The 22,095-nt window shown below is 36.7% G+C and overlaps 2 protein-coding genes across 8 annotated transcripts in view; one reads left to right on the forward strand and one right to left on the reverse strand.

Annotated features, from left to right (window-relative positions):
* Positions 1-703: 703 nt before the first annotated feature.
* Positions 704-19,018, reverse strand: LOC117321790 (tRNA 2'-phosphotransferase 1-like). 2 transcript variants are annotated; one of them, XM_033876361.1, is made up of 7 exons: positions 18,604-19,014; positions 16,018-16,169; positions 15,630-15,737; positions 3,128-3,191; positions 2,729-2,785; positions 1,957-2,064; positions 704-1,802 (listed from the first exon to the last, which is right to left on the reverse strand). In XM_033876361.1, exons 1-7 carry the CDS (start codon positions 18,680-18,682, stop codon positions 1,780-1,782), a joined length of 591 nt encoding a protein of 196 aa, XP_033732252.1. In that variant the 5' UTR covers positions 18,683-19,014; the 3' UTR covers positions 704-1,779. The 2 variants fall into 2 exon arrangements, with proteins under 2 accessions (XP_033732252.1, XP_033732255.1); XM_033876364.1 differs by lacking the exon at positions 1,957-2,064 and having other exon boundaries at positions 18,604-19,018.
* The window catches only part of LOC117321788 (ras-specific guanine nucleotide-releasing factor RalGPS1-like), a 101,901-nt gene continuing 87,151 nt past the window's right edge, over positions 7,346-22,095 (forward strand). For 3 of the 6 annotated variants that reach the window (XM_033876351.1, XM_033876352.1, XM_033876353.1), the window contains exon 1: positions 7,346-7,626. In XM_033876351.1, coding sequence (XP_033732242.1) covers positions 7,456-7,626 — 171 coding nt within the window. In that variant the 5' untranslated portion in view covers positions 7,346-7,455. Of the gene's footprint in view, positions 7,627-19,078; positions 19,207-22,095 lie in introns of those variants that run through there. The other 3 variants (XM_033876358.1, XM_033876357.1, XM_033876354.1) reach the window with 3 other exon arrangements.

The following is a 22,095-nucleotide window of genomic DNA, read 5'->3' on the forward strand; positions in this document are numbered from 1 at the left end:
TTTTAGAGGTAGTATGACCGTTAACACCTTCTTCACGCTTGTAGTATGTCATGGATAGCTAGATGTCACTATAGCCCGAGTTTCCTCTGGCCCTGACACCATGTCCTACACCAGACACGGTGTCAGGGCCAGAGCACAGGCGCTTGCATAGAAAATGTGATTTTCAAAAAAAAAAAAAAAAAAATTGATATGACAGTGGTATGTGTAATCTGTTTCAGCTTAATCGCATTTTCTATGCAAGTGCCTGTGGGCCAGAGGACACTCTGTCTGGATGTCACTACAGTGCCACTTTGATGACAGTAATTGTTGAATTGTCTTGGAATTGTTAGAGAGGAATCAAAATGGAGTACATACCAGTACTCTAATAAGACAAAAGGACTTCCTTGGCCAAATTAAGGTAAACTAACTTGATTTCAGGTAAGCAGGTAAACTTGCTGACAAGTTCAGATATCAGGTGTTGATAAAATAGTTTATGAGATGCGGCAGTAACTGTCATATTACTATGTAAGTGGCATATGTTGACTATATATTGTAAAATTAGGTGTAACACAGTGGACACAGCACATTTCAATCCATAAAAAATACATTTTATTATCATATTACCAATTAATTAAAACAAATATATCTACTGACAAAACCAAACCATACCATCTAACCAAAATAAACAAATATGGTTAAATCAATAAAAACAAAAAAAACTGTCTAATCAACAGATATTATTTATTACACAAGAAATGTAATCAACGTATCACAATGGTAAAAATAGTAATGAAGCGGTTTTAACATCCTTTTTCTGTCATTAGGACATCATTGATCTACTGGGGTCAAAGGGCAGGTCAACGACAATGGAGATTTAACATAAACGCTGGCCCCCACTCCAATTTCTTTTATTTTTTACCATTTGTAGTATACATTAAAATAAACCATAATCACATAAATAATTTATCATTATATCAACCGATAGTCACAGTGGACCTCCTTGTATAACACCAAGTTGAGTGAAGGGGGTACCCTAACAAAATGGTTAATAATTTCACAGGCTAATGTAAATTTGAAAATGAATCATAACAGTTTTACAGTGTATAAATTTACTGTTATTTTGATACCAATTATGTCATATTGACATACATGAGATAAGCTTAGTAATTCATTTAATTAGAATAGCATGCAAAATTTTTGCAAAAACAACATTGTCAACTCGAATTAGTATACCAGGGTAGTTGTAATCCCAGTCTATACTTTCTACAGAATTAATGTTTCAATTTTCCATAATCAAAAAGATTTGATTATTATTTTTTTTTTTGAATACCTGTATATATTTTTTATTTTTGTATATTAAAAAACAGCTGCATTAACTTATACATGATTTTTTTTTTTTTTTGCAACCAAGGTGTGATTGATAATTGATTTTCGAGGTTACACCATTCAATTTCGCTACAAGTGCCCACTGGAAAACCCTGATAAAATAGAGTGACAATACTTACACAAATGTAAATCTATTGACCATGACGGTATCACAGACTGTATTAGTTATATATATTTATAGCAATCAATCCTCCCTGAATTCCAAAACATTGTGTACTACTCTTAAAATCTTTGATAAAATAAAAAATAATTATGAATTGTTTTTCATTTCAATGATTTCATTTTTAACAACAGACAAAGCCTTACATGCATGTACATGTATTATAAATCCCTCCCTTCTTGTCTCAGGGTAACCATACAGTTTCAAAAATTCTCGGGGGGGAAAAGTCCAGTTAAGTTTTGATCTAATTCTGTCTAGTCCAGTGAAAGTTCGTCTCCTACAAATAAAAAAAAGAGCCATTGAAGTTCAGAATTATTACCACAGAACTCAAATATCTCAAATATCTCAAATAAGAAATATACTGTAATTATGTATTTCATAATTCAATTGGGAGGGGAAAGAAACAATATGTAACACTCCAGATCACTTACGTGTGCGAAGGTTGTAAGCTTTCTTGAAATATTTCTTTGAAATGACACCAAAAGAATTTCCAGGACTAAGAATGACACCATTTTCTGACTTGTAAAATTTAATTCCATCTGTAAAATATGAACAGGACCTGATATCTATGGTATATGATTCTGCAGGAAGTGATTCCAGTCTGGTCCGATATCATACGTAATAAAAACCGTAACATGTATGAGTAAAAGAAGGAGTCATGAAAGTCAGCTGTGCTAGGCCTCGAATTGACGACCTCTCACTCTCTGAGCATATATCCTACCACTACAGTACAGTAAAGGAAAATTCTACGTGTTAGTAAGGTGACCTTATACTCTCCACTTTTACGTCTGTATGTGTATTTTGCATTCAGGCAATTACATTATGTATATATTAAACATTTTAGACCAACAAAAATAAACAGATGATTTCTACTGTAGTTCATGATTGATATGCGACAAGTGACGCACAGTTACAACAACATATGGTTCAGGAAAGATATGAATGGAAGATAATCTTCTTTCACTTTTGTTTTTGTATGCCGTTCTTTAGTTTGGGTTTCCGTGAATGAAATTTTAATCATTTTTTTTTTCAAATAAATTTGGTCTTGTAGAAAAGTGGTGTGATCCGTACAATCCGCACAGTATGTACAGTTAGGACATATTTTTTTTGTTTAACCCTAAATATGTTAACATTAAAAAAGTGATCTTTCGTGCTACGGGGATTAATATTGCGTCAATAACACCACTGACCATCCACACTTACCTTTTAATGCCTTTCCCAGATTGATCTCTATCGCCATATCACAATAAGGGGGGAAACCTGCCAATACAAATCAGAATACTCAATGTTTCTGTAAAGGGGGATAACTCTAGCATTCTTAAGGTTGTTTCACTTGATATATTTTATGTCACTAACATTTTATCATCTTCCATATTAATTAAGCTTAATCATTAATAAGACAATGCATAGGTAATAAGAAAGATGATTAAAAAAATAATAATAATAAAAAAATGATTCAATAATGTCTCATTCCAGGCTGATGTGCTACCATATAGGGACTTGACACAGATTTCCAACCCAAGAAACATATAGTATACATACCATGAAATTATTTATTATATTTCATGAGTTTGATATTTGTGGCAAGTCCCTGTGTCTTACCACTTTTTTGGCCATGTTCTCCCTGAGCAAAATGAATATGTGTTCTTCTCTTTCTTGACAACCCCTGTAATGGATGTTGAAATCAAATATGATATGTCCCTAAATAGAATTGTGTAAATGAAGAAGTTTATTTTACAGGACATTAAAAGTCAATAACCTAAATCAACAGACAATTTCTCATTCAATCATTCTGTTGGTATTAAATACAAAATTTCATAAAAAAAAAGTCATTTTAATGAGCAATATTTCATTCCCTGAACAAAATAATGGTATATACATGTGTATATATATATCTAAAGGTCATCTTACAAATTCATAAAACAATACAGTATTATGTGTGTGTGTATTAATTTACTTAGCAGAAGTGCTTCATCAAATAGTATTATTGTCAATACTGAATAAGACAAATTATTATGGATATTTTTTCTTTCAATGCTGTTAGCTATTGATTCAATATTACTCAATTATCTTAAAGAGACATTAGGAAAATACTATAATTAAGATTTCAAATGATCATATACAATTTTCCAGCTCCCCCGTCAGTACCTATGATGTCTAAGATATGAGTAAGCAACATCACACTGTGGTGTTGAAGGAGCTATACACCACACGCCCTGACACAGGAAGACATCCCTGTCAGGAAGTGTATCACTAGATATTACCGTAAATACCACATTGGGTGTAGGTCCTCCAAGTAACCTACTTACATCTAAAACTGGTTGTTAGGACAAACTGACCATATAAGGAAAAGAGTATAATAGAGATGTGGTCCTGTAGGTCACGTTTAAAATAATCTGGCTAATTTTGTCAAAAGCGATATAATGTTAACATTTGATACCACAGCATTGAGGAGCAAGACATCTAGTGTTCTAAATGTTGGAGTTATAAAATAAAGAATTAAAAAATGAAGAAAACAAGCTAAATATAAAGGGGAAGTAAATAGAAAACAGTGTCATAAAAATTGTTTTATAAATACTTTTCATCATGTCAGACAAATTTAATCTACATGTAACTAAAAAGGAATTCACACAGATATCTCTATCCACAAGCATTCTTTATATACAGGTATCCTTTATCTACAGGTATTCTATATACACAAGTATAATTATTCTTCTATGATTATATACATACAAGTATCCATTTTACACAGGTGTACTCGTTACATACACATACTTACAGCTATCATCTATACATAGGTATCTGTTTTATACAGCTATCCTCTATACATAGGTATCTGCTTTATATAGGTATCTGCTTTATACAGGTATCCTCTATATACAGGTATCTCCTTTATACAGGTATCTGCTTTATACAGGTGTCCTCTATATACAGGTATCTGCTTCATAGAGGTATTCTCTATACACAGGTATATGCTTTATAGAGGTATTCCCTATATACAGGTACATGTATCTGTTAAAGGTATCATTTTATACACAAATATCTGTGGTGTCCGGGTCATGGGAAAAGGGGATTTAGTATACAAAATAAGGTACAATGTATGTGGTGTCTGGGTCATAGGGAAAGGGGATTTAGTATACAAAACTAGAACACTGACACGTCAGAAAGGGCCCCGCTATGTGTCTGACCCTTCAGGGTAAATGTAATAATTATTGTCAGTGTTTTTCCTGCCTATATAACTGGGTGAGCCAAACGACCCCATTCTCAATGCGTTTTAGCCTGATTTTTTCCCAAAATCAACTCGAAAATTCCAAATAACATTTGTATGACGACTTTTCACAATCAATGAAAAAATTCCCAGTTTCGTTTTTAGGAATACACTGTGCACTGTAAAAATACTGAGGAAAAACACTGATTGTAATATACTGACATGAAACTATTAGATATATGTTTTTGATTAACCTTTGCTATTGTTTCATTAATGTTAGCATTAATAGGGCCACTGACAATACTGCTTATTATTATTGTATGGAAAAGCTAGCTAAAAGAATTCTACAAGCATTACACTTTTCAAATTTGTTTCAAATCTAATATCAAGGAGCACACAAACTGATATAAACTCAATGCAGTTATTCTAATAAGGTAAACTTGAGAGGGTTTTCTGAAAAACAAAACATACCAAATGTGAAGAAAAGGGGAGAAAAAAAGGATTTTTTAAAATATTTTAATAATGTCCTTTTTTTGTCATTTGAGGTATAAGAAATCCAAACCAGTACTTTTTTCACCATTTTTTGTTTTAAAACTTTTTATATTTAGACCCAATCAACTTCAAAATTTGGTCGCTTGACACCAACTTACCTTCATAATGTCATAACAAAATCTTTAATACCATTTAAAAAATGTCAATCCGACCTTAACATATGACCCATTGACTTTGAACTTTGGTCAGTTGATATCTTGTTTGATTGTGACCAACTTTGCATAAGTCATAAATTATGCTAATGGAAGACTGTAATAGTATTGTATATGTATGTGTGTATTGTGGTTTTATGTCAATATGTAAAATGTTACATAATCGAAAATCGGCTTCCCTCAATACTTGTATGTACCAATTTTCGCTGCAATCAGAAGCCTCTGTTTCATTCCCATGACAACACAGGTTTTGGAAAGGTGAACCATTGTTCCCTCAAAACCCCTATATACCAATTCCCTCACCAAAATCGAACAATAACTAAATTTTGACCAATCAGAAACCTCCATTTGTTACCATGGCAACAGACGGTTTCGTAAGTGGTACCATTGTGTTTGGCTTCCGTAAATACCACTATGTACCAATTTTCACTGAAATTGAACAATATCGAAATTTCAACCAATCAGAAACCTCCATTTGTTACCATGGTAACAGATGGTTTCATAAGTGGTACCATTGTGTTTGGCTTCCCTAAATACCACTATGTACCAATTTTCACCGAAATCGAACAATATCGAAATTTCAACCAATCAGAAACCTCCATTTGTTACCATGGCAACAGACGATTTTGTAAGTGGTACCATTGTGTTTGGCTTCCCTAAATACCACTATGTACCAATTTTCACCGAAATCCTCCAACTCTTGTCAATAATTTGGCGCAAAAGAAAAAAACGGACAGACGGACAGACAGACGGACAGACAGACAACCTGATTACTATAGGGCACCGCATCTTTGATGCGGGGCCCTAATAAACAATTCTGCAATCTGCTATAACTAATGTTTCAAATTTATATAAAAGCATATCAAAAACAAGATCATTCATTGATAAGAAAATGTCAAAATTGTTTTGACTGCTAAAATCCAAAAGGGTCCATTACCTGGCATTTTGAAGCCGACCCAGGATGACCTTGACCGTTGACCTTTGAACTTGTGACCTTGAACTATGAGTTTGATCATTCTGTCAGTTAACTCTTGGTTTATTTCTTGACAACTTTGCATAATCGAATAGTGAACAGTTAAAAACAACAAAGATCCAGTATTTTCATGTTAATGTTAAAATCCAATATGGCCGCCTAACAGCCATTTTGAATTCGATTTGCATGAAATACTACACATCTGATCTAGGATGCATGAGCAATCATCAGTTCCAATTTGATAAAAATCCTTCATCTCCTTCAATCATTTTTGTGCAGAAGAAAAAAAACGGACAGACGGACGGATGGACGTACGGACGGACAACCTGATTACTATAGGGCACCCGCATCTCTCGATGCGGGACCTAATAAGGTACAATGTATGTGGTGTCTGGGTCATAGGGAAAGGGGATTTAGTATACAAAATAAGGTATGAGGCGTCTGGGTCATAGGGAAAGGGGATTTAGTATACAAAATAAGGTATGAGGCGTCTGGGTCATGGGAAAAGGGGATTTTAGTATACAAAATAAGGTACAATGTATGTGGTGTCTGGGTCATAGGGAAAGGGGATTTAGTATACAAAATAAGGTACAATGTATGTGGTGTCTGGGTCATAGGGAAAGGGGATTTAGTATACAAAATAAGGTATGAGGCGTCTGGGTCATTGGGAGACGGGACTTTAGTATACAAACTAAGGTATGTGGTGTCTGGGTCATGGGAAAAGGGGATTTTAGTATACAAAATAAGGTATGAGGCATGCAGGTCATTGGGAGAGGGGACATAAGTATACTAACTAAGGTATGAGGCGTCCGGGTCATTGGGAGAGGGGACATAAGTATACTAACTAAGGTAGGAGGCGTCCGTTTCATTGGGAGAAGGGACATAAGTATACTAACTAAGGTATGTGCATTGTATAACCTCTTCATTACATACACACTAATTAGGCAGTGTGGCTGGTGTGACTGATGTACTTGCTACACAACTAAGATAGAACTCTTTAGTGACAGGAACCTGCACTACCATTATATAAGGTAAACACAGGGATATGAATGCCATGAAGTCAGAAGTAAACAACAACAACTGTCCGAATGAATCGAAGGAACAGCTTCATTTGCATCATAAGATTATAAGCAGACTTAAATTCACGAGACAGAGAAGTCGATCCAGCTCTGATCTCGAGGTCAATCAGCAACTACTGGTGCCCAAGCCAGCCTCAGTGAGTATACTTTAAAATAGACAAGGTTCATACTGGTGTCAGGTAGGTAACTACACTGTCAAATCTCTGGTATACAGTGTGTCAGGTAAGTAACTACACTGTCAAATCTCTGGTATACAGTGTGGCAGGTACATAACTACACTGTCAAATCTCTGGTATACAGTGTGTCAGGTACATAACTACACTGTCAAATCTCTGGTATACAGTGTGTCAGGAAGGTAACTACACTGTCAAATCTCTGGTATACAGTGTGTCAGGTAGGTAACTACACTGTCAAATCTCTGGTATACAGTGTGTCAGGTAAGTAACTACACTGTCAAATCTCTGGGATACAGTGTGTCAGGTAGGTAACTACAGTGTCAAATCTCTGGTATACAGTGTGTCAGGTACATAACTACACTGTCAAATCTCTGGTATACAGTGTGTCAGGTAAGTAACTACACTGTCAAATCTCTGGTATACAGTGTGTCAGGTAGGTAACTACACTGTCAAATCTCTGGTATACAGTGTGTCAGGTACATAACTACACTGTCAAATATCTGGTATACAGTGTGTCAGGTAGGTAACTACACTGTCAAATCTCTGGTATACAGTGTGTCAGGTAGGTAACTACACTGTCAAATCTCTGGTATACAGTGTGTCAGGTAGGTAACTACACTGTCAAATCTCTGGTATACAGTGTGTCAGGTAGGTAACTACACTGTCAAATCTCTGGTATACAGTGTGTCAGGTAGGTAACTACACTGTCAAATCTCTGGTATACAGTGTCAGGTAGGTAACTACACTGTCAAATAGCTGGTATACAGTGTGTCAGGTAGGTAACTACACTGTCAAATCTCTGGTATACAGTGTCAGGTAGGTAACCAACTGTCAAATCTCTGGTATACAGTGTGTCAGGTAGGTAACTACACTGTCAAATATCTGGTATACAATGTCAGGTAGGTAACTACACTGTCAAATCTCTGGTATACAGTGTGTCAGGTAAGTAACTACACTGTCAAATCTCTGGTATACAGTGTGTCAGGTAGATAACTACACTGTCAAATCTCTGGTATACAGTGTGTCAGGTAGGTAACTACACTGTCAAATCTCTGGTATACAGTGTGTCAGGTAGGTAACTACACTGTCAATTATCTGGTATACAGTGTGTCAGGTAATTAACTACACTGTCAGTTATCTGGTATACAGTATGTCAGGTAAGTAACTACACTGTCAATTATCTGGTATACAGTGTGTCAGGTACATAACTACACTGTCAATTATCTGGTATACAGTGTGTCAGGTAGGTAACTACACTGTCAAATCTCTGGTATACAGTGTCAGGTAGGTAACTACACTGTCAAATCTCTGGTATACAGTGTCAGGTAGGTAACTACACTGTCAAATATCTGGTATACAGTGTGTCAGGTAGGTAACTACACTGTCAAATCTCTGGTATACAGTGTCAGGTAGGTAACTACACTGTCAAATCTCTGGTATACAATGTCAGGTAGGTAACTACACTGTCAAATCTCTGGTATACAGTGTGTCAGGTAGGTAACTACACAGTCAAATCTCTGGTATACAGTGGGTCAGGTAGGTAACTACACTGTCAAATCTCTGGTATACAGTGTGTCAGGTACCCAACTACACTGTCAAATCTCTGGTATGCAGTGTGTCAGGTAGGTAACTACACTGTCAAATCTCTGGTATACAGTGTGTCAGGTACCCAACTACACTGTCAAATCTCTGGTATGCAGTGTGTCAGGTAGGTAACTACACAATCAAATCTCTGGTATACAGTGTGTCAGGTAGGTAACTACACTGTCAATTATCTGGTATACAGTGTGTAAGGTAGGTAACTACACTGTCAAATCTCTGGTATACAGTGTGTCAGGTAGGTAACTACACTGTCAAATCTCTGGTATACAGTGTGTCAGGTAGGTAACTACACTGTCAAATATCTGGTATACAGTGTGTCAGGAAGGTAACTACACTGTCAAATCTCTGGTATACAGTGTGTCAGGTAGGTAACTACACTGTCAAATCTCTGGTATACAGTGAGTCAGGTAAGTAACTACACTGTCAAATCTCTGGGATACAGTGTGTCAGGTAGGTAACTACAGTGTCAAATCTCTGGTATACAGTGTGTCAGGTACATAACTACACTGTCAAATCTCTGGTATGCAGTGTGTCAGGTAGGTAACTACACAATCAAATCTCTGGTATACAGTGTGTCAGGTAGGTAACTACACTGTCAATTATCTGGTATACAGTGTGTAAGGTAGGTAACTACACTGTCAAATCTCTGGTATACAGTGTGTCAGGTAGGTACCCAACTGTCAAATCTCTGGTATACAGTGTCTCAGGTAGGTAACTACACTGTCAAATCTCTGGTATACAGTGTGTCAGGTAGGTAACTACACTGTCAAATCTCTGGTATACAGTGTGTCAGGTAGGTAACTACACTGTCAAATCTCTGGTATACAGTGTGTCAGGAAGGTAACTACAGTGTCAAATCTCTGGTATACAGTGTGTCAGGTAGGTAACTACACTGTCAAATCTCTGGTATACAGTGTCTCAGGTAGGTAACTACACTGTCAAATCTCTGGGATACAGTGTGTCAGGTAGGTAACTACACTGTCAAATCTCTGGTATACAGTGTCAGGTAGGTAACTACACTGTCAAATCTCTGGTATACAGTGTGTCAGGTAGGTAACTACACTGTCAAATATCTGGTATACAGTGTGTCAGGTAGGTAACTACACTGTCAAATCTCTGGTATACAGTGTCAGGTAGGTAACTACACTGTCAAATCTCTGGTATACAATGTCAGGTAGGTAACTACACTGTCAAATCTCTGGTATACAGTGTGTCAGGTAGGTAACTACACTGTCAAATCTCTGGTATACAGTGGGTCAGGTAGGTAACTACACTGTCAAATCTCTGGTATACAGTGTGTCAGGTACCCAACTACACTGTCAAATCTCTGGTATGCAGTGTGTCAGGTAGGTAACTACACTGTCAAATCTCTGGTATACAGTGTGTCAGGTACCCAACTACACTGTCAAATCTCTGGTATGCAGTGTGTCAGGTAGGTAACTACACAATCAAATCTCTGGTATACAGTGTGTCAGGTAGGTAACTACACTGTCAATTATCTGGTATACAGTGTGTAAGGTAGGTAACTACACTGTCAAATCTCTGGTATACAGTGTGTCAGGTAGGTACCCAACTGTCAAATCTCTGGTATACAGTGTCTCAGGTAGGTAACTACACTGTCAAATCTCTGGTATACAGTGTGTCAGGTAGGTAACTACACTGTCAAATCTCTGGTATACAGTGTGTCAGGTAGGTAACTACACTGTCAAATCTCTGGTATACAGTGTGTCAGGAAGGTAACTACACTGTCAAATCTCTGGTATACAGTGTGTCAGGTAGGTAACTACACTGTCAAATCTCTGGTATACAGTGAGTCAGGTAAGTAACTACACTGTCAAATCTCTGGGATACAGTGTGTCAGGTAGGTAACTACAGTGTCAAATCTCTGGTATACAGTGTGTCAGGTACATAACTACACTGTCAAATCTCTGGTATGCAGTGTGTCAGGTAGGTAACTACACAATCAAATCTCTGGTATACAGTGTGTCAGGTAGGTAACTACACTGTCAATTATCTGGTATACAGTGTGTAAGGTAGGTAACTACACTGTCAAATCTCTGGTATACAGTGTGTCAGGTAGGTACCCAACTGTCAAATCTCTGGTATACAGTGTCTCAGGTAGGTAACTACACTGTCAAATCTCTGGTATACAGTGTGTCAGGTAGGTAACTACACTGTCAAATCTCTGGTATACAGTGTGTCAGGTAGGTAACTACACTGTCAAATCTCTGGTATACAGTGTGTCAGGAAGGTAACTACACTGTCAAATCTCTGGTATACAGTGTGTCAGGTAGGTAACTACACTGTCAAATCTCTGGTATACAGTGTGTCAGGTAGGTAACTACACTGTCAAATCTCTGGTATACAGTGTGTCAGGAAGGTAACTACAGTGTCAAATCTCTGGTATACAGTGTGTCAGGTAGGTAACTACACTGTCAAATCTCTGGTATACAGTGTCTCAGGTAGGTAACTACACTGTCAAATCTCTGGGATACAGTGTGTCAGGTAGGTAACTACACTGTCAAATCTCTGGTATACAGTGTCAGGTAGGTAACTACACTGTCAAATCTCTGGTATACAGTGTGTCAGGTAGGTAACTACACTGTCAAATATCTGGTATACAGTGTGTCAGGTAGGTAACTACACTGTCAAATCTCTGGTATACAGTGTCAGGTAGGTAACTACACTGTCAAATCTCTGGTATACAATGTCAGGTAGGTAACTACACTGTCAAATCTCTGGTATACAGTGTGTCAGGTAGGTAACTACACTGTCAAATCTCTGGTATACAGTGGGTCAGGTAGGTAACTACACTGTCAAATCTCTGGTATACAGTGTGTCAGGTACCCAACTACACTGTCAAATCTCTGGTATGCAGTGTGTCAGGTAGGTAACTACACTGTCAAATCTCTGGTATACAGTGTGTCAGGTACCCAACTACACTGTCAAATCTCTGGTATGCAGTGTGTCAGGTAGGTAACTACACAATCAAATCTCTGGTATACAGTGTGTCAGGTAGGTAACTACACTGTCAATTATCTGGTATACAGTGTATAAGGTAGGTAACTACACTGTCAAATCTCTGGTATACAGTGTGTCAGGTAGGTACCCAACTGTCAAATCTCTGGTATACAGTGTCTCAGGTAGGTAACTACACTGTCAAATCTCTGGTATACAGTGTGTCAGGTAGGTAACTACACTGTCAAATCTCTGGTATACAGTGTGTCAGGTAGGTAACTACACTGTCAAATCTCTGGTATACAGTGTGTCAGGAAGGTAACTACACTGTCAAATCTCTGGTATACAGTGTGTCAGGTAGGTAACTACACTGTCAAATCTCTGGTATACAGTGAGTCAGGTAAGTAACTACACTGTCAAATCTCTGGGATACAGTGTGTCAGGTAGGTAACTACAGTGTCAAATCTCTGGTATACAGTGTGTCAGGTACATAACTACACTGTCAAATCTCTGGTATGCAGTGTGTCAGGTAGGTAACTACACAATCAAATCTCTGGTATACAGTGTGTCAGGTAGGTAACTACACTGTCAATTATCTGGTATACAGTGTGTAAGGTAGGTAACTACACTGTCAAATCTCTGGTATACAGTGTGTCAGGTAGGTACCCAACTGTCAAATCTCTGGTATACAGTGTCTCAGGTAGGTAACTACACTGTCAAATCTCTGGTATACAGTGTGTCAGGTAGGTAACTACACTGTCAAATCTCTGGTATACAGTGTGTCAGGTAGGTAACTACACTGTCAAATCTCTGGTATACAGTGTGTCAGGAAGGTAACTACACTGTCAAATCTCTGGTATACAGTGTGTCAGGTAGGTAACTACACTGTCAAATCTCTGGTATACAGTGAGTCAGGTAAGTAACTACACTGTCAAATCTCTGGGATACAGTGTGTCAGGTAGGTAACTACAGTGTCAAATCTCTGGTATACAGTGTGTCAGGTACATAAATACACTGTCAAATCTCTGGTATACAGTGTGTCAGGTAAGTAACTACACTGTCAAATCTCTGGTATACAGTGTGTCAGGTAGGTAACTACACTGTCAAATCTCTGGTATACAGTGTGTCAGGTACATAACTACACTGTCAAATCTCTGGTATACAGTGTGTCAGGTACATAACTACACTGTCAAATCTCTGGTATACAGTGTGTCAGGTACATAACTACACTGTCAAATCTCTGGTATACAGTGTGTCAGGTAGGTAACTACACTGTCAAATCTCTGGTATACAGTGTGTCAGGTAGGTAACTACACTGTCAAATCTCTGGTATACAGTGTGTCAGGTAGGTAACTACACTGTCAAATCTCTGGTATACAGTGTGTCAGGAAGGTAACTACACTGTCAAATCTCTGGTATACAGTGTGTCAGGTAGGTAACTACACTGTCAAATCTCTGGTATACAGTGAGTCAGGTAAGTAACTACACTGTCAAATCTCTGGGATACAGTGTGTCAGGTAGGTAACTACAGTGTCAAATCTCTGGTATACAGTGTGTCAGGTACATAAATACACTGTCAAATCTCTGGTATACAGTGTGTCAGGTAAGTAACTACACTGTCAAATCTCTGGTATACAGTGTGTCAGGTAGGTAACTACACTGTCAAATCTCTGGTATACAGTGTGTCAGGTACATAACTACACTGTCAAATCTCTGGTATACAGTGTGTCAGGTACATAACTACACTGTCAAATCTCTGGTATACAGTGAGTCAGGTAAGTAACTACACTGTCAAATCTCTGGGATACAGTGTGTCAGGTAGGTAACTACAGTGTCAAATCTCTGGTATACAGTGTGTCAGGTACATAACTACACTGTCAAATCTCTGGTATGCAGTGTGTCAGGTAGGTAACTACACAATCAAATCTCTGGTATACAGTGTGTCAGGTAGGTAACTACACTGTCAATTATCTGGTATACAGTGTGTAAGGTAGGTAACTACACTGTCAAATCTCTGGTATACAGTGTGTCAGGTAGGTACCCAACTGTCAAATCTCTGGTATACAGTGTCTCAGGTAGGTAACTACACTGTCAAATCTCTGGTATACAGTGTGTCAGGTAGGTAACTACACTGTCAAATCTCTGGTATACAGTGTGTCAGGTAGGTAACTACACTGTCAAATCTCTGGTATACAGTGTGTCAGGAAGGTAACTACACTGTCAAATCTCTGGTATACAGTGTGTCAGGTAGGTAACTACACTGTCAAATCTCTGGTATACAGTGAGTCAGGTAAGTAACTACACTGTCAAATCTCTGGGATACAGTGTGTCAGGTAGGTAACTACAGTGTCAAATCTCTGGTATACAGTGTGTCAGGTACATAAATACACTGTCAAATCTCTGGTATACAGTGTGTCAGGTACATAACTACACTGTCAAATCTCTGGTATACAGTGTGTCAGGTACATAACTACACTGTCAAATCTCTGGTATACAGTGTGTCAGGTAGGTAACTACACTGTCAAATCTCTGGTATACAGTGTGTCAGGTAGGTAACTACACTGTCAAATCTCTGGTATACAGTGTGTCAGGTAGGTAACTACACTGTCAAATCTCTGGTATACAGTGTGTCAGGTAGGTAACTACACTGTCAAATCTCTGGTATACAGTGTGTCAGGAAGGTAACTACACTGTCAAATCTCTGGTATACAGTGTGTCAGGTAGGTAACTACACTGTCAAATCTCTGGTATACAGTGAGTCAGGTAAGTAACTACACTGTCAAATCTCTGGGATACAGTGTGTCAGGTAGGTAACTACAGTGTCAAATCTCTGGTATACAGTGTGTCAGGTACATAAATACACTGTCAAATCTCTGGTATACAGTGTGTCAGGTAAGTAACTACACTGTCAAATCTCTGGTATACAGTGTGTCAGGTAGGTAACTACACTGTCAAATCTCTGGTATACAGTGTGTCAGGTACATAACTACACTGTCAAATCTCTGGTATACAGTGTGTCAGGTACATAACTACACTGTCAAATCTCTGGTATACAGTGTGTCAGGTAGGTAACTACACTGTCAAATCTCTGGTATACAGTGTGTCAGGTAGGTAACTACACTGTCAAATCTCTGGTATACAGTGTGTCAGGTAGGTAACTACACTGTCAAATCTCTGGTATACAGTGTTTCAGGTAGGTAACTACACTGTCAAATCTCTGGTATACAGTGTGTCAGGTACATAACTACACTGTCAAATCTCTGGTATGTGCTATATACCCCCCCCCCCCCCCCCCCCCCCAAAAAAAAAAATGGCTTATTACATTTTGTAACCATTTTTATTATTATGATGAAATATAAGGAACGTATGTATGCGATAAAAAAAATAACATAGACATTTCTTACTGTCTCCTTAATAGAATCCCAGTATCGACTCCGCGTACCGTGAAGGACCACTCTAGCTTCACTTAGGTGGGTGATGGGTGTAAGGTCATCATCATCATTAGCATGTAACTATAAACAAATAAAAAACCATGTATCAGAATAGGCTTTCTCATAACACGACCAGAATGGTATTTTATACAGTATTTCAGTGACTACACTGTCACCTTCAGCAGGCAAATCACCAATGATGTGTATGTACATTGAGGTTTGAACAAACTATGAAAAATAGTCCAAATTAGCATATAACAGAAGATCATTCAGTGTGTCTTTTTAATTCTACTTTAAAGAGTATTTATAACTTATTGAAATGATTTTTATAAAGACTAGTGTAATTTTCCATGAGAATTACCTGCATTGAGTGACCTTGTGTTGCTTTTATCTGTAATCCACACAGCTTAAATCTTCCTTTCTTATCATTATTTACAATATCTTGTATATCCGTTACTGAGGAATTTCTGGCCTCAGGTAGCTCTAAAATAGCATCTATATTGACATATCCATCTACAAAATGAAACACAATAATCGTTAATATGTTACATGCTGTTGACACTTTGGTTGTTTTGTAGACCTGTGATGGGTGAAGATCATTTTCAAGTTATCATAAAAGTGGATGATATCAAGCAAAACTATTCATCTTTCTAGTACCATTGATTATGAAAGAAAAAAAAGGAATTTTGAAGAAAAATAGTACAATTTGTAGGGCCATGTTTCAATTGTATATAGCTAGATGCATATTATTGTAACATTTTGTACTGCACAAATGATTTGCTAAGAAACTACCTCATTCGATATAAAATTTAATTAGCTGGCTCTTTTCCTTTTTTAATACGGAGTAGATTATAGTTACCAAATACTATGGGAGAAATTGGTAAAATATGTAGGGCAGTGTTTCTGTTTAACTTTAAAACTGTAATAAACATGAATGCTCATTCAAAACAACATATAATTCAACATAATAACAAAATTGTAATTCTAACTGAAGTAAACAAGGGGAAAATAAGAACAACAAAAGGTCAATGGGAATTAACAGTCACCTGAGTTTTGAAATGTTTCAGTTCATTTTACCTGTTTTGGTAGCCCCCTCCCTCCCTCCATCAGCCAGGAAGTAACTCAGGCCAACATGTGCAAACAATCAAACTGTCAACCCATGCTGATAATTTTAACTAAGTTAGAATAAATTCTAATAGAAATCAAACAAATTTTCCTATGTAAATTATCAAAAAGTGTATCCCCTCTCCAGGGGCAAACATGAGACCCCATGGTCATGAAATTCACAATTTTGGTAAAGCTCCTTAAGGCCTTTCAATCTATGAAGAGTATTTGATTCTAATTTACTTAGGTCTTGAGAAGAGGTCTTTTGCTATTTCAGTTAATTTGACCCTTTTTCGCCACACCCGTCAGCCCCTGGGGGTCAGTTAGGGCAAACATATGCACACCATCAAGCTGTCATCCCATACTGATAATGTTAACCAAGTTAGAATAGATTCTAATAGAAATAAAAAAAATAATAGTCAAAAATGTTAATTCCCTATTTGAACTATAAAAAAAAAACCTTCCCTAGGGGCAAATGTGAGATAACCAGGGTCATGAAATCCACAATTATGGTAAAGCACCTTAAGGCCCATCCATCTATCAAGAGTATTTGATCCTACTACCTTATTTAGGTCTTTAAAAGAAGATTTAAAAAAAAATTCAGTCAACTTGACCCCTTTTGGCCTTACCCTCAATTCCCTTTGGGTCGGGGACCATATAATTCACAATTTTAGTTAACCTTTGGCCATGGAAAGTGTCTGCAAAATTTCATTGAAATTTGTTCAGGGCTTTTTGAGAAAAGTCGAAATTGTAAATTGCTTACAGACGCACAACGACAAACAAAACGTGATAAGAAAATCTATATAGTGGGAGCAGGGATATTATATCTAGAAATAGAAAACCATGAATGCTATGTCAATTATTGTCAATTATTGTCAATTATGTCATTTAAATACCAGTATAAGTCCTCTAGGCTTCTAGAGGCATATCCTTGTAACATTCAGTTGTGGATCAGGTAACACTCTAACATGAAACAGTGAAAACTTAGAGAGTTTGCTGCTCAAATGTATGTTTAGCCATGGTTTTAAGGAGTTAAGGCTTTTTGCAGATGTCACTTCTTCCAGTAGACAAGCTATTCCATGTATCTACAACTCTGCTGTTAAATATATTCTTTGAAGTACTTAGACAAGACTCTATTTCTTTATTTTTTGGGTGTCCTCTGGTATAGGTTACAGGAGCCATAGTGAACAATTTCTCCTTCTCCACAACATCAATACTGTTCATGATTTTGTAGACTTGAACATCTGCATGTTTTCTTCTATATTGGAGACTTGGTAAGCTAAGTGGCCCTCCTCTGGACATTTCCAATTATAACTTGATTTTTGATTAATTGTACAGTCTCTTAATGCTAATCCAAAGATTTCTGATGTTTTATCAGGCTTTTTAAAATCTGAGTTTGCCTATATCAGGTGTTTAAAATATAAATACATATATTGAATTACATGAATGCTTATCATATTATACAGCTTAGTTGTAATTTAAGCTATCTCTGCTAGCTATGCTGGACGTAAAGATCGAGGTAATTAATTATAAGCGGCTCATGTTAAAGTAATTTAAGCTAGCTGTCCTACTGGCTATGTTGTAAGTAAAGATCGAGGTAAGGGGCTCATGTTGAAGTCTGTATTGTCTTTGATTTAAAGTTCTACGAAGTTTATATATGAGATCGAGAGGTACATTTGTAAAACTAGACATTCATTCAGTTAAATAATTTCATTAAAATTCAATATATATCTTGAGAGAATTTGGTACAAACGATAATCTGATGTATGCTAGACTACAGCCTTACCAGAAGGTGACGGAGTGTCGTCGTTACTATTTTGTTACATTATTCACGTGCACTCACCTGATGTAACTTCAAGGCCTCTTTTGCGAGCATCGTGACGAAGTAGCTTTGCTAGAAAACGCGAGAGACGTTCGGTCATGTTTGAAGAAATGTTTGCAACAAATATTTCTAGAAAAAAATCATTTTGTCACCCGATAAGTAGACCGGACGTCATATGCTTGCTTGATGTAAGTAGGCACACCCTGCTGGTCTTTTCGTGGAACAATATTCAAAATGAAAGTGAAACTAGAACTTACAAACGTAAACAAACTATTCCTTATCAGTTTAATGTCACATCAAATATTGGTGATATATAATAGAATCATACATACATTACATAGCGAATATTTCTTTTAAATATGATACTTTTGAATACAATAACCTCGAGGAACTGAAGACACCCTAAATCGGAGCACGGTAGGTAATACATCGGAATAATACATTGGAACTCTCTAATGTTTGAAGATACGAAAAGCATGTTGTCAATAATTTTCATAATTTTTCGCCATTGTTGAGAAGACTGCACGTTTTGTTCTGCTTCAGAATAGGATAACAGAACAACCAATTTCGTAAAATACTACACATCGCTTAAACTTCTTGAATTGAAATGGAAACAAACCAAAGGTAAGGCCAAAACGTGTTAAATACATGATGCTTTGAATATAAAGTATGATGAAAGTGGAATTCGATACGCACTACGATACTTCGTCTGCATTGACAGTTACAGTAGCCTAATGGTGATCGAATGCAATGATGATGATTCATCAATCACCATTATAGCAGACTTCTCTTTGTGATAGTCTCCAAATACTATAACTCTGAAAGCAATTGCGTAGACCTTCTACTAATAATCAGTGTTGAACCCCTGCCCGCTGGCCCAGGTACCAAAATTACCTGGTTATTTTCCCAAACGTTTAATTGTATTAGAACCCGTGCAAAATGTACTCCTTTTGACTAGCATTGCCATTCTAGTCTAACAATGAGAATATAGCCCCTCTAAAAATACTCTGTATATATTAACTAAATATGTCAACAGCTTCAATAGAAATTATACAAAATTCATTCTGCACTATGTATCCTTGAAAGGACAACATTGCACAGCTGAATAAAGAATATACATCAGATAAATGTATATATTCCTGGAGGATTTGATATTATCATGCTCAGACTCCTGTAAATTCTCTCTCTATTGAACTGCCTCCTACACTACATTATACAGCCCAAGTGAAACATATATATATTAGCATATAGTGGAATCATTTTAAAGCTATATATATAGAGGTTACACAACGAGTGGTTGTTGGATATGGAATTTATTTCACACGAGTAAGTTATTTTTAAAAAGTTACAAAAGACACAAGCTTTAGCGAGTGTTTTTTGCAACTTTTAAAAAATAACTTACGAGTGTGAAATAAATTCCATATCCAACAATTTCGAGTCGTGTGAACTGTTTCTACCACAATAATATCGGCTTGAATCAAAGGGAAACGTGGCCAAGTATAATTTCGCGTATGCAAATAAAGTGTACCGGTGACGTCCGGGGCCCGGTGATGTGACTTCATTAGATTATTGATGACGTCAATAACAATTGCAGCTTGGGTCAAAGTTCACCGTGTTAGCCAATCGAAATGCGTACAGAGTTTATACCATGTGTGGTATAAACAGATTGTTAATCAACAGCTGTAATGATTAACTGATGGTCTGAGAGTTGAATAACACAGGGTATTGTGGTAGAAATATATTTACATGTACAGTGTTGCAATTATGATACATGTACAGTATGCATCAATTTAGTTTCCCATCAAGTAGCTTAAAGGTTTCTGCAAAATGCAATTTGATTGTATGCTTTTAATAGATGTTGATTTTAAAGCAGAGAGTTTATAAATAGTAGATTTTATTTGCTGATGACTGGTAGCAGAATTGGACTGGGTTGATCGTCAGAGACCAGGTAGCTCATGATCAGTTGAAAAAAGGAGGGAGGAATGTAGCAGAATTAGACTGGGTCATCAATCCTATGCAATATTGCAACCAGGTAGCTCAGTTGGTTGAGTGTCTGTCTCGAGTTCGGAGGGTCCTAGCTGGGCTTGATCCCCTGTTTGGCCGCTACATTTTCTCTTTCTCCTTTTATACTGATAATCACCACATACTTTGTAGTAAAAACTTACAGTTGTATAAATTATTTTTAAACAGTGATCAAGTCAAGTTTGTATCAATTTAGAAGAATGTTTGCATGCATTGAATATTTATGTAAGTATACATTTTTCAAACTGACTTCTATTATTGGTTGCTTTTCAATCGCTGAATGTACTTACAATAGATAGTAGATCTACTGAATAAGTTTTGGCAAAGACAGGAATTTGAGCATGTTTAATAAATACATGTACTGGCAAATTAAAGTCACATGGAACTATATATAATATCAGGCAAATTTAAATTGGAATTTCTGATGAATATCAAGCTACAATAATAATTTTTTGGTGATGTTAAATGTTTTAAGTGTTATCTGTGATGAGACAAAATCAGTGCTTGAAACAATGATTTTAGCCTTAGTAGGTTAGTATGCTGATGCATCTTTTCTTACTTGGATTATTTCCCTTTAAATACATTCATTGTGAACATTCACAAGTGCTGTATATACATTGTTAGAGGGATAACTCTGGAGGGGACCATGGGGCCATTTGCCCCAATTTCTGAAATCTTGTCAAAATGGCCTATGAATTTTGGGTCCAAGGTGAACCCTGCATTGTACCTCAACATAAGCAACAAAATGTCTTATAATTCCAGAGATTAGGCTAGGGTCGACAGACATTATTTTAGAATATGTTAACTATTTGTTTCTTCATATACAGTATTAAAGATAAATGTTTAAGAGTTTTCTGGGTCATTAATATTATTGGAAAATGTCAAGAGTTTTTGAGAATGTGTATGAGATTTTTCTATGTAACAAAGCACATTCAATTTCAATGAGGTTTTCAGTAAAATCATGGATATAAATCCCACCCATAATTATTCCTGAAGTCTATTTCGACCATGTAATATTAATAAAAACAACTTATTGCTACATTGTACTCTCATTAATCTACATATACTATGATCATGTTGCTTGATGTTTCATAAGATAATACAAAAATACTAGTTGCTAAGGTTTGTGAATGCATGCACACAAATCAATATTAAATAAATTATAGTCTCACTGAAGCCTCATATTTATGGATGAGGAAATAGAAAACATCTACTTTTTATAGAACCATGTGCTGAACTTTTATGTCTGGATCTGTTTGTCCCATCCCAGTCTCCAGAGAATGTTGCAGTCACTGCTTCATATATAGATCTGTGACTTCTGCATTCAGATTCTGTATTTGGTTACTAGGTGTACCATATATACCTATGTTCTGTTTTATCTAAACTTCCAAAAAACTGTCACATTATGATTACACCTTGTATGCCCTAAGGTCTCTGTGGTCTTTGATTAAACCTTTAGATACCTAATAAAGGGCCAAACACAAAAGGTAG

This window comes from Pecten maximus, chromosome 2 (genome assembly GCF_902652985.1).
Source record: "Pecten maximus chromosome 2, xPecMax1.1, whole genome shotgun sequence".
In the NCBI taxonomy this organism is placed as follows: Eukaryota; Metazoa; Mollusca; class Bivalvia; order Pectinida; family Pectinidae; genus Pecten; species Pecten maximus.